Genomic DNA, 16728 nt, shown 5'->3' on the forward strand with positions numbered 1-16728 from the left:
ACCAACCATATGCTGGTGGCATCTGACTCAGATGATGAAAATGAACACGCATTGATCTGCACTGCTTTGGAGTGTTATCAAGCAGAACCTACCATCAGGTTGCATAGATGCATAGATGCTTGTCCTCTGGAATGGTGGTTGAAGCATGGTGGTTGAAGCATGAAGGGAATATGAATCTTTAGTGCATCTGGCACGTAAATATCTTGCCAGCTACAACAATGTCATACAAACACCTGTTCTCACTTTCAGGTGACACTGTAAACAAGAAGCGGCCAGCATTATCTCCTGCAAATGTAAACAAACTTGTTTGTCTGAGCAATTGGCTGAACAAGAAGTAGAACTGAGTGGAATTGTAGACTCTGAAGTTTTACATTGTTTTATTTTTGAATGCAGTTATTTTTGTACATAATTCTACATTTGTCAGTTCAACTTTTATAATAGAGATTGCACTATGGTACTTGTATTAATGAACTGAAAAATATGATTTTTTATTTTTACAGTGCAAATATTTATAATAAAAATAAAATGAGCACAGTACACTTTGTATTCTGTGTTGTAATTGAAATCAATATATTTGAAAATGTGGGAAGCATTCAAAAACATTTATATAAATAGTATTCTATTATTGTTTAACACCGCAATTATTCACACAATTATTTTTTTAATCATATGATTAATTCTGATTAATTGTTTTAATTGCGCAATTAATCCCAATTATTTTTTAATTGCTAGACGGCCTTAATTTTAGGGCTAGTATTTAACAAACTAATGCACATGTGGGTAGAAAGAAGCATATAACAGTACTGCCAGCCATAAGAGATTAAAAATCATGAGTCGAACTCAAAAAAAGCATGAGTGCTTTTATTCTGAAAGTTTATATTATGGGTTCTCGGTCCGTCTTTTGATTTTTGAACTCCCCCTGCCTATACCCAATGTGTGTGTGCCAATGTTGCCCACTCTTCCAAATGTATTGGTTAAGGTGATTTTGGCCCCTGCTAAAATCACATGCTCTGGCCAAAATTATGTAACCAGTGGGAAAAAAATGTGTATTTTGGCAACACTGAGTGTGTGTAAAATTGTATTTACTTAAGCTTGATCCTTGCTGTTGGCTTCCTGGTAGGCACTTCAATATATCTTGATACTCCTTACTTCCAGTACTATAGTACGTATCTCAACACCACAACTATTAAGCAAGTAATTAAGTATCATTAGTTTCTGTGGATATGTCTACAGTGCAACTAGAAGTGTGGCTGCAGCACGTGTAGACATACCCAAGCTAGCTAGGTGAAGGCTAGCTTGGGTATGCTTACATGTGCTGCAGACACACACTATGACTGCATAGACACCCTGTGCCAATAGCCAGATTCTCTGTGCATAGAACACCCACTGCATACATGAACATCCACTGAAGTCAATGGAACGTCCTATTAGAAATGTTAGCCCTTTTCTCCCTCAGATCTCTCTCTCTTTTCTCCCTCAGTTGACATTTTAACTTCCTTCCCTTACAGAATGGTAGTTTCTAGAGAAGAGTTTGATTGTTTGAAAGCAAGAACTTCGGACAGGCTGGAATATGGAATGCTTCCCTGTAAAATGTGCTGCCTAACTAACCTGTAGCGCCAGATCCCAAAAACAAGAAAAAAGAAAAACAAAAGAAATGTCAATGAGTTTGACATTAAATCAAGTTGTTGCATTTAAAATTTTTTTCCTTCTATGACAGTAGAAATCTGTGTCCAGAGCTTGTGTTTGCTTATGACAGTATAAGGGCCCACCGTGAAGGAATTTTGTCTTATTTACATGTCTTTTAGTACTCTGAAATAGACCTCACCAGGAATAAGAACATTCTATACTTCATTATTTATAGTTGCCTTACACTTCAAACAAGGAGGTAGATGGATTTTAAATAAATATCTCCTACTCAAAGGGAGAAATATCATCATCACTGTTTTGCTATCTAGAACATCTAGATTTCTTAGGTGTTTTTTTTGTTTGTTTTTGCTAGGTACTGAAAAACTTATTTACCAGTCGAACTACTGGAATTGGAAGGAAAGGCTGTCGATTAACAGCAGAGGACATTGAAGCTTACCTTTACATCTTTTCTCAACCTGGAGCACTAACTGGACCCATTAACCACTACAGAAATATTTTCAGGTCAGTATAATGTTCATAAATCAAGTAAAACATCTCAGCCAAATCCTTGGAATCTAAATATATTATTTTATCTGTTACCTCAAGGGCAGGAGAAAAGATAAATCTGTTCCCAAACTAAGGTCCTTCACCAGGTAATACATTGATTCAGTGTCAGAAAGTATGATGTAATTTAAATTGCATGGCATGGTCACAGAACGTAATCAAAGAGCCAACATGTTAGGGAGGAAAATCTTTATGTCTAGAGCTGATAAAAATTCTCTCCTATTAATAATAGGCATGGCAAATCAAAGATTCAGTCTCTAAATGGGATATTAATGATATCATAGAAACACAGTATCATACAAATGTAGGACTGGAAGGGACTTTGATAGGTCATCTAGTTCAGTTCCCTGCACTAAGGCAGGACTAAGTATTATCTAGACCATCTCTGACAGGTGTTTGTCTAACCTGCTCTTAAATACCTCCATTGGTGGAGATTCCGCAACCTCCCTAGGTAATTTGTTCCAGTGCTTAACTATCCTTATAGTTAGAAAGTTTTTCCTAATGTCTAACCTAAATCATCTTTGCTGCATCTTTGCTAAATCTTCCATTACTCCTTGTTCTGTCTTCAGTGGATGAAGAGAACAATTTGTCTTCCTGCTTTTTACAATAACTCTTTACGTACTTGAAGACTGTTAACATGTCCCTGCTCAGTCTTCTCTTCTCCAGACTAAACAAATCTAATCTTTCCTCGTAGGTCATGTTTTCTAGACCTTTAATCATTTTTGTTGCTCTCCTCTGGACTTTGTCCAAATGTGGTGCCCAGAGCTGGACACAATACTCCAGTTGAAGCCTTATCAGTGCTGAGTAGAGTGGAAGAATTACTTTTCGTGTCTTGCTTTCACCACTTCTGTTAATGTATCCTAGAATGATGCTTGCTTTTTTTCCAACATTATTACTGTGTTGACTCATATTTAGTTTGTGATTCATTATAACCCCAGGTTTTCTTTCTGCAGTACTCCTTCCTAGGAAGTTATTTCCCATTTTGTATTTGTACAGTTGGCTATTCCTTCCCAAGTGTACTTTGCATTTGTCTTTATTGAATTTCATCTTGTTTATTTCAAACAGTTTCTCCAGTTTGTCAAGATTATTTTATATTCTAATCCTGTTCTCCAAAACACTTGGCATCCCACCCACCTTGGTATCATCCACATACTTTATAATGACTCTCTATGTCATTATCCAAATCATTTAGGAAGATATTGAACAAAACTAGACCCAGTACAGATCTTTTTGGAACTCCTCCTGATATGCCCTTCCATCTTGGCTGTGAACCATTGATAACAAATTTCTGAGTATGGCTTTCCAACTAGTTGTGCACCCACCTTATAGTAGGTTCATCTAGGCTATATTTCCATAGTTTGCTTATGAGAAGGTCATGTGAGACCATAACAAAAGCCTTACTAAAGTTGAGATATATCACATCTACTGCTTTCCCCCATCCACAAGTCTTGTTACCCTGTCAAAGAAGAATATAAGGTTGGTTTGACATGATTTGTCACATTGTTATCTTCCAGATGCTTGCAAACTGACTGATTATTTGCTCCATTATCTTTGGATAATGACTGATTTATAATTCCTGGGGGTGTCTTTATTCCCTTTTTATAGATAGGCATTATATTTGCCCTTTTCCAGCCCTCTGGGATCTCTCCTGTCCTCCATGAGTTCTTAAAGATAATTGCTAATGGCTCAGAGGTCTGTTCAGCCAGTTCTTTAAGTATTCTAGGCTATATTTAATCAGGCTATGCTGACTTGAAGACGTCTAACTTGTTTAACTTGTTCTTTCCCTATTTTAGCCTCAGATCCTACCCCATTTACACTGATGTTCACTTTGTTAGTCGTCTGATTACTGCTAACCTTTTTCGTGAAAACTGAAACAAAAAAGGCATTTAACACGTAAGCCATTGCTGCATTTTCTGTTTCTGCCTTTTCCTCCTGATTGAGTAATGGGCCTACTCTGTCCCTGTTCTTCCTATAATAATATATAATAGGGGATTAAGTCCCAATGCATCAGCACCATTGGAACTCAAGGATTAAATCAGTCTTGGAACCAATTCAGATCTTGCCTGTGTTGAAGCTGTCTGTAAGAATACCAATTGTGATGGTGATTGTTGGTTATGAATACCTGTTCACTAGGAACTGGATTGAAACCATCACTATATTTTACATAAGGCACTGAACAGCATTCAGATTCTAATGCCTTTCATCTTCACTAATCATAGTGGATTATACCTTGTGACCTAGATGTTAAGGGCTTCATATCTCATTACCATCCAGCCACCCATCTGGAGTAATCAGTTCTTCAGAGCTTAATTTTATTACAGAATTATTTCCAAAGAGCTGTTTGAAATCCTCTAGTCCTCTTGACTAAACAATATTTCTTTATAGGGAAAGAATAGCAATAATTCCATAAACTACACTTTATACACAACTCCTTTTTGAAATAGATCTTAGCCTCTTGGTTGCTTGGCTTGTAGTATATTCAGTTTAGGAGATATGCACTGACATGCTGTCCAAGTGAACTTTTGAACTTGAGCTCTGGTACACTGTAGTTTGTGTAAAAGCCTGTTATATGTTCTTTCAAAATGGGGTTTTTCTTCTTGCATTGGTTGGGAAATATTTCAGCATTTTGTAAATGAGGAAAATTGCTGGTCATCTGCTGCTGTTGTGTGTGGAGGATATCTCCTTTTCGAAAGATATTGAGTTCACAACATGACCTTCCCTTTAGATGGCAAATCTGCATGTTAATCCTTGTTAAAAGAAACATTTTTCTATTTGGTACCTTGAGGCACAATGCTACATACTAAATTTCACATACAAAAGAAATCACACAGCATGGTTCATAGACATCATTATCTAATTGAGCAATATTCTGGTTTCTTCAGTTCAAAATTGTCTATGACTAATCAAATCTCCAAAATATCCATTGTCCTAACTGGGTGCAAGAGTAATATATTGATTAAAGAGAATGAAATAAATGAAGAAACTCCTAAGCTTCCACCCCATGCTAAGTGCTCACAAAAGCTTGTCTAAATAAAACTATTTCAAATATTCTGTTGCTTTTAAAGAATCACATTACACCATTGTTATTAACTGATTAAACGTCAGCGTACCTTGGTGGCTGTTTTGAGCAACTGCAGTTAATCTGTATTGCAACTTGCCACTAAGATTTATAAAACAGTTTAAACTTAAGCATGGATGGGCTGTTTAGCATCTATTTGAAAATGGATGATTTGAAATAAATTTTGATGAGTTAATCAGGCTTACATTCCAGCAATTATTTCACATCTGTCTACCATCTGTCACAACTTAGTCCTGTAACTTATAGATCTATTAATAAATATCAATACAAATTCATATTAACTGTACTTTAAATGTTCAGAAAGATTTTATTTATAAAATATTTACTTTAATATAAAGTCAGTTGTATAAAGAAATAATTTTAAATTATAATTTTATGCAAGTTTAAGAGGGTCATTTAAATGTTATGAAACCCTTAACCATTTTACTTTTTGAAGTCTCTTTTTCAATGTGTTAACAAAGTGTGTCAAAATTTTTCCCCCCATAAGCCCCTCAGAAATTCTTCCAAAGCCCTGAGTTCTGATGTTGAGGATTTAGGCAGCTTTTACCCAATGCTATGCAAATTTTGGGTAATATTATTCTCTCAATGCACAGAGATTTATGTATTTAACTCTCACTGCTTCAAAAAAAGACTATACCCCTTTGTACTGTGAATTCTGTTGTCTTTTGAATGTCTTTATGCATTCTGTAGGTCTGTTTGAATGTGACTGGCTACATTCAGCATTAGAGAAGCTAATATTCAATTGAAAGTTTTTCTCCATAAATATTTCACTTATAGCTGTACTGTACGTTCGATTTTCAGTGTCTAGGAGACAGAACAGACTGCTCATCTTACACAATGTTTATGAAAAACAATTGAAAGGAATTAAATGATAGTCTACTGGCATCATTTGAAACTTGACACAGCATTCACCAATATAGGAAAATTCATCAGCATGTAAGATTCAGGCTATATTAGGCACAGGTTCTCTTTTACTGATGTTGCTGAGCTTCTGATCAGTAGATCAAGGGGGGACACTATTCAAATGCGAGAAAGAAAATATCCTTTTTTACCTGTTAGACCAATAAAAACTAGCAGGATCTTAAAGGGGACAAGACATTTGTCACATTTATTGTAAATACCATAATAAAATAAAAGATAACAGCAAACAATGTTGTTTGGTTACTTATTCCTATGATTATATAATTCACATCACTCATTCATCATTTGTTGTGTTTTGTCACGCGATTATGTGGATAACGGGCAGTGTATCCTGTACCAAGAAGTGGACCGAGTCCGAGTCAGGTGCACCTGATGCTCCTGGAGGCTGGCAGCAGAACCATAGACTCAAAGTCCTCATTCTTCAGAGTCCAGCTTTATAGCGATTTTTCCCTATGTTAGTTCATGGAGAGTTGCTTCATTCTGCTGTGTGTTAAATATAATCAGCAGGTGGCTGGCTCCATGTTGGCAGCAGAATGTTACCCGAAAGTCTCTTATCTCACCTTCTTTTTACAGGCTTTTAGTTTGATTCAAGTCTATAGGTCTTTGGTGTGTCACGCTGCCGTTGGTTTGGATTGATCACCCGTCAATTGCAGGCGTGACTTTCAGCTTGAACCTGGCTTTGATCTTCCTTCGTTGTTCTTTTGTCCTTTCTTTTTAGGGTGGATGCTTTTACTTTGTTTCACTGTTGTCTAGGGTCTCAGCCGTTGGTAGTTGAACTTCACCTCATCAGGACAGGCTGGGGCTGGAGGTGATTTTATAATCCATACATGCCTCATTCACACATCTAAACTAACTAATACGATTACAGCAGGTTTGCAAAAAAGAAGGTTGGAGGAAGCTTTTACAAAATGGAGTGAGCGTTTTAAAATGGGGTTTGAATTACAATATGGCAAACAGTGAACAGAAGTTACAATGCAGGCAAGTGTAGTGAATGGTGAACAGAACTTACATTAATAAAGTGAACAATTAAAAACAATTTCATTTATCAGTTCTACATACCTTCTCCAGAATCACCAGAACAGATAGACATTAAAACGGAGCAGTTTGTGACGTGGAATGTGAACCAAAACATTCACAGACATAACTCTAGAGCCAGATTCTCTGCAGTCCCAAGCAGCAGTTCAAGCATTCATGGATTGCTGGAGTGCAAGAGCCTACCAGTCACACTTCCTTTTTCCTGGTAGCACTCCCATGCTGGATGTCATGAAAGGGGTTGTCCATCTCTGTGCCACCTGCATACACTTTCATGATGAGGAATCCTCTACCAGACACACCTGCTGGGTTTAAATCTGCATTACACCAGAGAACTAGTGCAAAGATGATTTAATGGGACTTAACCCTCCCCATGCTACTTGCTTCTGCTAATTTCTTGTGCATTCAAAGCAGGGGCGGCTCTAGGCATTTTGCCGCCCCAAGCACAGCAGGCACCTTCGGCGGCTTGCCTGCGGGAGGTCCCCAGTCCCGCGAATTTGGTGGCAGCCTGCGGGAGGTCCGCCGAACCCGTGGGATCAGTGGACCCTCCGCAGGCACGCCGCTGAAGGCAACCTGCCTGCCGCCCTTGCTGTGCTGGTGCCTGGAGCTGCCCCTGACTCAAAAACATTTTTACAATAGAGTTACAGTTCAAGACAGATCACATAAAACAAAGGCCATTTAAAAATTATTTGCAAATATCTGCTGCAGAGTCAATAACGTATTACGCAAATCTGAACAAAGTGCTTTTTCATACAATGTACAAGTTGAAAAAATGACCATGTTAATTTCTCTTTTTATAACAAACGAAGACCCACAGTGTTGCTTCAATGCGGTTTTATCTGAAAAAGCAGCTGCAGGATTTGGACTATGGTAAATTCTGTGTTAGAATAAAGATACCCTCAGAAGATGTTGCTGACATGAGATCAATTAGAGAGCTTTGGTAATAATTAGTAATTTCTTGGTAATATAGTGAATTGGATCCTGGAAACCATGCAACTAATCTGTGATGCATTTTGAACTGGAAAGTTAAATTGACTGATATTTTGTCGTCATGATTTTTAAAAAACAGTTAAACTTGTGTTTTGTTTTTAAAGTTGCCTACCTCTGCAGCACCATGAGGTCACCATGCCTACCTTGTTGTTATGGGGAGAAAGAGATGCATTTATGGAAGTTGAGATGGCAGAAACTACTCGGATTTATGTTAAAAATCATTTCAGATTAACTATTTTGTCTGAAGCCAGTCACTGGCTCCAGCAGGATCAACCTGACATAGTTAACAAGTTGATATGGACCTTTCTAAAAGAAGAGACAATAAGAAAAAGAGAATGACTTTTTCTACATGTTTTAAAGGTCTACCTAAAAGCTCTTACATGTTAAAAACTAATTATTAGCAGGACCATATTTCCAACCTACCTTCTAATTTGGGTTCTGTTGGGGAAAAGTGTTTTCAATGTACGTATTGACACTGATGTTATTACTAAAAGAAGATAGTGTGAGGACATATAATGTTAATATTGGTTTTACCTGTATTCTTGTATTTTGCACATAAAAACACCTGCCTTAAAATGTATGTGTTTGTACAGTAAAGAAATCATGGAAAGTTACTTGGTTCTGGTTTCTCACTTGCTTTACACTTGTAATATATGGTGCCTTTCACAAATTTATAATGAAACAATGGCGAGCTGCCATATGAAAAGGAAGTCAGGTATCAGTTGAACTATCAGTTTTCATTCAACCAGCTGAAATTTTTTTTATTGTATTGTACCATTAAAAATTACCAATTATTTTATTGTTTACATTTTACTGTATCAGTCTAAAGAAAACAAATTTCTGGGCAAATCTGTAGTCTTCAAGTGATATATCACACCTACCTTGTTGTATTGTGAAATTACAGCTGTTTTATGTGGTATATTTTCTTCTCAATTGAAAAATAGGGATCTGTTCACACGTAACATATCTGGACAAGAAGAATGGAAAACGAAGAGCTGTATATTCATGATTTCTGTATCATATCCACGTCTATCTAATAAAATGGAATTTAAATTGTGCCCTCTACCTGACTCTTTACGGAGACATTTGTTACCAAAGCTGAATAGCAGTTTTGAAAAGTGATGTGTCCATTATTATTGTGCAGCCTTGCTCATGCTATCATTGTTGAAATTTCTAGCAAATAAAGCCATTCAGCATTCATCCTCCCATGCTGGCAATTATCATTCTTGCCTCCAAGAAGTGTTGCCAGATCCCTGTGCATAGGGGAAAAGAGAGACTCAATAAGTGATAACTCAGAGGAGAGTAGTTGTTTGAGGATGGATTTCACTAGCCATGGGGAGGTCAGAGAGAACAACAGGATGTAGATTGCTAGCAATGGAGAAGAGAAGGCTTGAAATGGGGGTGTCCAGCATTGGAAGGGAGAAGTTGGAGTCACCTCCCTGTACAGCTCCTTGTTCAAGACCCTCTTTTCAGAGCAAAGACTCCTCTACCTTCACTCTCATTTTAGAGAAAAAGCACTTTCTTATCCCATAATGTGAAGAAAAGATGCTGCCAATTTCTCTAAAAAGTGAGAGAAACAGCACTCTACTCCAGGAAAAGGTTGCTCCATCCCTGCAGTGGAACTGCAAACTTGCAATGAGAAGGATGGAAATTGGCCCCCACACATTCTGTTCAAGCTCTCCTGCCTCTCAAACTTTCTTTGGCTCATGGCACAAATCTGTGTTCCCTTTTCCCCCTGACAAACACAATCTTCCTCCCAGTTTTCATGCTCCCTCAACCCACCATGTAGCTGACAAAGCCTCTTGTTTGATATTATAAACTCTTTCCTCCTAGCTGCAAAAAGAATTGATACCTAACACCTTCTAGGCACAAGTGTCCAACTAGAGTACTTAGCCACAGTAGAATATGAGGGACTTTATACAACTGGAGTTGGGCAACTCAGGCATCTATTTTTCCCACATTCCTTATGCAAAGTACATCTTCATCTTTACATCCATAAATATATCTGGAGACTTCACTTCTGTTGCTATATGCAACACAATGCCTTTTTCCTCCCCTAAAATTTTTAAGGCAGAAAATCCCCTCATCCTCTGCAACCTCCCCTCAATCCCGAGTTAAACATGGCCATTTGAAATCAGCTCTGATAGTGACCCCTTTTAGGTATAAATGCTGTCTCATCTGTCTCCCCATGTACACAGAGGGCACCTGTACACAACAGAACTAGCGCAGTTATGTTGTTTGGAAAGGCTGTGAGGTCAGAATGCTGGGCATGCACACTCCTTGCAACTAGAGATGTTTGAGCTTCTTAACCATTCTTTGCTGGAGAGGTAGAACAATCCCTGAAACATGCATCTAGTTTTAAGCAGGGTTCAGCTTCTGGCTCTAGATTCACTGATTTCTTTTCAATCCTAAAACACCCTTTCAGACTCAAGTTCCTAACTTCCTTTGAAATCAATGGAAAATAGAAGCCAAGATACCTTTGAGGACCTGGGCCTAAGAAACTTCAGAGATAAGAGACAGGAATAAATTGCTGCAAATACACAGAGAATTAATTGCCTGAAAAACAGATTTATTAGTAAAAATATTATAATATAAATAAGAAATCATATTGAAAAGCTATTGCCTTTTAAATAAGTTTTGGTATGTGTATATATAGGCTTGGCAACCCTGATTTTTTTAAAATAATTTTGACATATCAATATTATTTGTAAGCATTTTTAAAGATTATTTTGATTTAAATTTTCACTGTTGTGTGAGATTATGGGTTTTAGCATTTTTAATTATTTTTATAAATTTAAATGCCTACAGTTGCAGGAAATTATGTCGGGGGGGTCAGATTATTATTTAATGACTGTAAACATGGAGATTCAAAAAGTTAAAATTTTATAAACTGTTTAAAACACAAATTGTCAACCTCACATGCCAAAATATACAAGATAAATATCCTTAAATCAACAAATTATGCCTGTTTTTACTATTCATCCACTAGCCCATTTGTAACAATCCTAATTCAAACATTTAAATCTGGATTTTGACTCTAATAAGCTATCAAGCAGAATTTTTCTTTGCCTAAATGTAAATTTCTATTATTATTGATAGCAATTTTTGAGGGGGGGCTTGGTATGTGTATAAAATCAATCTTTCCAACATTTACCAATAAATATCTAATCCAAGGGTAGGCAACCTATGGCATGGGTGCCAAAGGTGGCAAGTGAGCTGATTTTCAGTGGGTCCTGGTCCTGGTCACTGGTTCAGGGGGCTCTGCATTTTATTTAATTTTAAATGAAGCTTATTAAACTTTTAAAAACCTTATTTACTTTACATACAACAATAGTTTAGTTATATATTATAGACTTATAGAAAGTGACCTTCTAAGAACGTTAAAATGTATTACCGGCACGCAAAACCTTAAATCAGAGTGAATAAATGAAGACTTGACACACCACTTCTGAAAGGTTGCCAACCCCTGATCTAATCCTAAATATATACCATTGATGGAAATTGTGATTAAAAGATAAACTTTACACCAACAACTCAGTATTACTTATGGAGAAGTGGGGAAAACTGTTAATAAGAAGTGATTAAATGTTGGATATTAGATCACCACTCAAAGCTAGAGGAAGGTAGATCATCTTTATATAAAGGTTTATGGGTCTGTTCATAAGAAAAGAGGCATAATTTTATGACTACAACTTCCTTTTGGTCTCCGGATTAAGAGACACAAGTAATTAAAAGAGTGAAATAAAAGAGTTTTGAAAAAGTTGGAGAGGATTAAATCAAAAACCAGAAGAATGATGCAAGGTCAAGAAAACCTATCTTACACTAAAAGTGTTAAGAAGCTCAACTTTTTTAGTTTATCAAAGAGATGGGTAAGAAGTGTATCAACTCAAGGAGAAATATCTAATGTTAAGGGTTCTTCAACCTACCTGAAAAAGGTGTTAAGAAGAACCAAGGGCTGGAAGTTGAAGCTAGACAACTTTAAACTTAAATAAGTCATACTTTTTTTTAATCTCTGCAGCTAATTAACCAGTGGAACAATTTAGCAAGAGATGTGGTGGATTCTCCTACACTTGCAGTCTTTTTAATCAAGATTTGATGTCTTTCTAAAAGATATACTGTAGTTCAAGTGAAAGTTATGGCTTCTATTATTGCTGGAGGTCAGACTAGATTATCATAATGGTTCCCCGTGGCCTTAAAATTTATAAAATCTATGAAAATGAAAACAAATGGCACCAACCAGAAATCTGACCATGATAGCTGGACACTAAAGAAATGATGCACATTTTCACTGACTTTTTTATAATATATTTCACCTTCCAAGAAGCTATTCTCAAACAGAATCAATGACTTAACATAACAATCAGGGATTTCTAAAGACTAGAAAAACAAAACAAGAAGATGCTAGTCCTTTATTATGTTTTTAACATTGGGTTCAATGGCTCACCTTCCAATGCAGATACATTTTGGAAAACATCTTCTTTACCTTCTAAGTCTATAAAGATTGAACATGTTTTGGGGGAAAATTTCTCTTGTGATTCAGATACCAGTTATGGATGACAAAGGTAGGATCAATGCTAAACTTGCCTACTCTGCATTTGCCCCCAGTTGGGTGGATACCAATGAATTATGTATCTTCAGACGAGATTTCTTCCCTGTTGGGTTAGTTTAGTTAATTACCAAAACCTAGGATTATTTGTCTGTAAGCTGTGCTGTATATTTGTATTATTTATTACAATAGAGGAAAATGGAGAGAAAAAGCTAAGTTAAATCAATCTGTTTCATATTACCAGTAAACAGATGTCAAGCTGCTGCTTGAATTGCAGTGAAGCTATTCTATCCAGTTTTCCTGGATCCTCTGGTGGCCTTGCTCTTCCTATGTTTTTACTCTTTTATGTCTACTTCATGTAGAGATGTATTACTGTAGCTTATCGACAAAATCAAATTAATTTGTAAAAGGGCTTCGTTCAGGGTTCTCAGATCTGTTCTCTTTAGAGGATCAAAAAATCTCTTTGCTCCCCGAAGCAGTATTGTTTGGGTTTGATGTGTGTTTTTTATACAGAGAGACTAACATGACCCATTTCTACTGATGGTTAAAACAGTCCAACAGAGTAAGTACATTTATTTAGGGATAACCTTCAAGAGGACTCTCAGTACTAGGCTTCCACTGCCTTCAGCCCAGATGCAATTGCCACACTTAGAATTTTTATAGCTTTGGGTGAAGAAAGATGTGTATGTGTTTCAAGCTTACTTCCACTGAAGGTATAACACAATAGTGATGGGGGCAGGAGACATGTCAGGCACGCTACTTGTCATTCCTGGGTAAAGGGACACCAGGAAGGTTTATCATGAGAAAGGAGACTGATGTGCTTGTCATTGAGGGACGAGAAATAACTGGGGAAGGTTGGGTTCATCCTTCAAGTCTGAAAGGTGGGATCATTATTTAGGGAAGTGTTTTGAGTAAGCTAGATCCCAAAGTGCACAAGCCTGTTTGGCTGCACATTTGGCACACACAAGTGAACAGCCATTTGTTGCCAGGCGGGAGTGAGGTCTATTTTATCACAAATCTTTTATATGGACTAAGAGTGGGTGGACTGATAATAGGTAATTTGTGTCTATTTCAACAAGAAAAAAATGGTTTAATTTTAAATTCTGCTTTTAGAACTGCAGATTTCTGCCATGGCAACTGTCAGGGTGAATACTCATTCTGAAGTTTGCACAAAAACACTGTAACCTGCCTTTTAACTTTTTATTTTATAGGAAAGAAGCAGAGCAAGATGGGCCTGAGAAACAGTGAATATGGCTGCAGCATGAGACAGTCATTTAGGGGTGATTCAACTTCCGTGGAACTCAAAGTCTTTATCCTAATAATGCTGGTGCAACACTATTATATGGTGCTTTCCTATGGCCCTAGAAATAAATTAGGGACTTTATTTATTTGAAGCTGTTTATTGAGGATTGTGGCTACAGGAAACCAAATTATTTTAAACCCTTTAAAGCTGTCGCACGCTCTTGCGATAATCGTGCCCGCACACGCGGATGCAAAGTGTCTCAATAGGCTCCATCCCTTCTGGGACCCCAACCCAGTAACATTGCCCGTGCTGGACGGAGACAAGGACAAAACAGATGGGAGCCACTGAAAGGCAGCAATGGTAAGGGACAGCAGTGGAAGCACCGCCGGGCTCCGCAGTCACCACACCGACCGCCTTCTGACGGCGGCACCTCACAAACGTGTTAAATCGTCATTCACAGACCGCCACAGCGCGCCGGCTGCAGGGGTTGCTTCTTGTTTGCATCCAACGCTCCTCCCCGCCCCTGCCAAGCCAGGCTGGCTGATCCGGAACCTCTGTGCTGGGACCGTGGATGCCCGCCACGAGCCACCTCGCCCCCGCCCAGGGCTCTGCCGCGCCCCCGAGCCAGACCTCCGCCCCACAAACGGGTCACAGCAACCGGCCCAGCCTGGTAAACAACCGGGGGGCGGAGCAGATGTGTCTCAAGGAGAGCAGCCTCGATTGGTCAAGGTCGCTTCCGGACCGCCCAATGGGAGGAGGGAAGCTGGCTCTCTGTCCAATGCGCGGAGGTTTCCGGTGTGGAGAAGGCGCCCGGCAAGTTAGTCGTTTTGAGAGCGTCCCTGGGCTGCTTGGCGTCGCTGCCGTAGGGAGGATGCCGTGCCTCAGGGCGAACGCTGGCGTACGGGTTCTTCGTGAATACCAGCGATGTCCTATAAACTGTGTATCTTAGGGACCGTCTGTCAATTATCGACGCTCACGCCGGCGTTAGTACAAGAAGCTGCCGCCTAAGAGGGAGCGGACCCTGGCACATGGCGCGGTGTGGGGGGGACGCTGTTTCGAAAGACACCAGCTGGGTCCCGGCAGCAGGCGGCAGGAGGGGGGCGTGGGAGCGGCAGAGGCTGAAGGAGATGGTGGCTGAGCAGCTCCGTCAGGATCTCGGCAGGTAGGGGCGCGGGCGCGGCACTCACCCTGGGGCAGGGCACAGCCTCAGGTCGAAGTGTAGTCGTGGGGAGCGAGGCACCTGGGGCATGGTAGGGACCTTCGGCCAGCCCCAGCGTTGTCATGGTACTCGGCGCAGGTGGGGTTACCACCTGGGAGTACCTTGGCCACAGCACTGCAGCATCAGGGCACAGTCTCTCAGCTCCCTGGCCCCTGGGGCTTACAGCTAGAGCGGAAAGGTGTAATAATAGTAGCCACGAAACTGTAAGAATGTCAGTTTCACTGCTGTTAGGCTCCCTGCTATGAAATCGAGCCCCTCCTCCTTAGGGCTGTCAGCCCTGGGGCTGGAAGAGCTCCATCTTAGGGGTGGTGGTGGCAGTCTCCTGCTAAGAGCCCTGCGTGGTGCTGACAACCCATAGGTGGTGTGAGTAATGCAGATTCTGCATAGACACACTCTGTTGCCCTAACTACATTGACCTAAGCACTACGCGTCTTACGGAGGTGGCGTTATTAAGTCAACATACTGGGCAGCTTACATGGTGGGAGCAGCACTGTAGTGTCGATAGTTACAGAGTGAGGTTGACATAAGCTGCCTTATGTTGACCTAACACTAGTGTAGACCAGGGTTCTGAGTCTAGCAAACTGTCTCTTTGTTGAGTCTCCTCCCTTCCTATGGAGCTGACCTTCAGATACTTCTCTGTGTCCCTGTTCTGTGATGATCTTTGTAGAGACTCTCTGGGTGTTGTCTGCTGTCTTGTATGTGTCTCCCGTTCCTCTAGATCACTTGTCCCTCTTGCATAGTCATCTTGTATGACCTGGGTGTTACTGCACCCCTCACAACTCCTTTAGTCCTGTCCTTTTGGTGTGTCTCTAAAGGCTGGATCCTCACAGGAATGCCTATCTCCAGGGTAAGTTCTTGGCTGACCTTCTGTACATTTAGTGCCTGCTTTCTCAGATTGTTGACCATCTCCTTTTGGCAGTGTCCCCATCCTTCTGGCTACACCAGGTCTCCCCTCATTGGTGGTAAGTTTTGGTCCTTCATCACATCACTGTCTGCACTGGACTGTTTTGGTACCCGCGTGATGGAGTATTTCTGCGTACCAACAAATGCTAAAAACAATGCCTGAATCAGAAGAAACAGCCTTGTGTAACAGTCTCTGAGCTGTTTTTGCAGCTGATTCAACCCTACCATTACTCCTATGGTATGCTTGGAAGGAGGTGTGGTGGTCAAACTCTCCTGCTTTTGTTCTCACTGCAAAATGGTTCCACTTTCCATGTTCCTTGTTGTCATAGGCTGGGGCACTTCTTTTACCCCCTCATGCGGTCTCCCACCTGAAATGCATTTCATTGTGGGTATAGAATGGTTTTTGTTCTGCTTTGGGGAGCAGTAGTTCCTCGGAGCTCTTAGGACTGCTGTGAGGCTTGAGGCAGTGGTGAGCCCTCATATGGTACTGACCTCCCTTCTTGTTCTCCAATAAGGTAAAATAATAGTTTTACTTTCCTGCTGTTGTTGTCCTATTGCATGACCAACTCTGTGTACAGCTCTAAATCCTCCTTCAACTGGGTCCA

At 39.7% G+C, this 16728-nt stretch overlaps 2 protein-coding genes across 3 annotated transcripts in view; both read left to right on the plus strand.

Moving 5' to 3' along the window:
• The window catches only part of EPHX4 (epoxide hydrolase 4), a 35001-nt gene extending 25733 nt beyond the window's left edge, over positions 1 to 9268 (plus strand). The window contains exons 6-7 of the mRNA XM_032772989.2: positions 2000 to 2148; positions 8317 to 9268. Of these exons, the coding sequence (XP_032628880.1) occupies positions 2000 to 2148; positions 8317 to 8551 (384 nt within the window). The 3' untranslated portion in view covers positions 8552 to 9268. The remainder of the gene's footprint in view (positions 1 to 1999; positions 2149 to 8316) is intronic.
• Positions 9269 to 14707: 5439 nt separating this feature from the next.
• Positions 14708 to 16728, plus strand: part of BTBD8 (BTB domain containing 8) — a 61835-nt gene continuing 59814 nt past the window's right edge. For both annotated transcript variants that reach the window (XM_075067789.1, XM_075067790.1), the window contains exon 1: positions 14708 to 15163. In XM_075067789.1, the coding sequence (XP_074923890.1) occupies positions 15030 to 15163 (134 nt within the window). In that variant the 5' untranslated portion in view covers positions 14708 to 15029. The remainder of the gene's footprint in view (positions 15164 to 16728) is intronic.

The sequence above is a fragment of the Chelonoidis abingdonii genome, chromosome 7 (assembly GCF_003597395.2).
Source record: "Chelonoidis abingdonii isolate Lonesome George chromosome 7, CheloAbing_2.0, whole genome shotgun sequence".
Lineage (NCBI taxonomy): Eukaryota > Metazoa > Chordata > Testudines > Testudinidae > Chelonoidis > Chelonoidis abingdonii.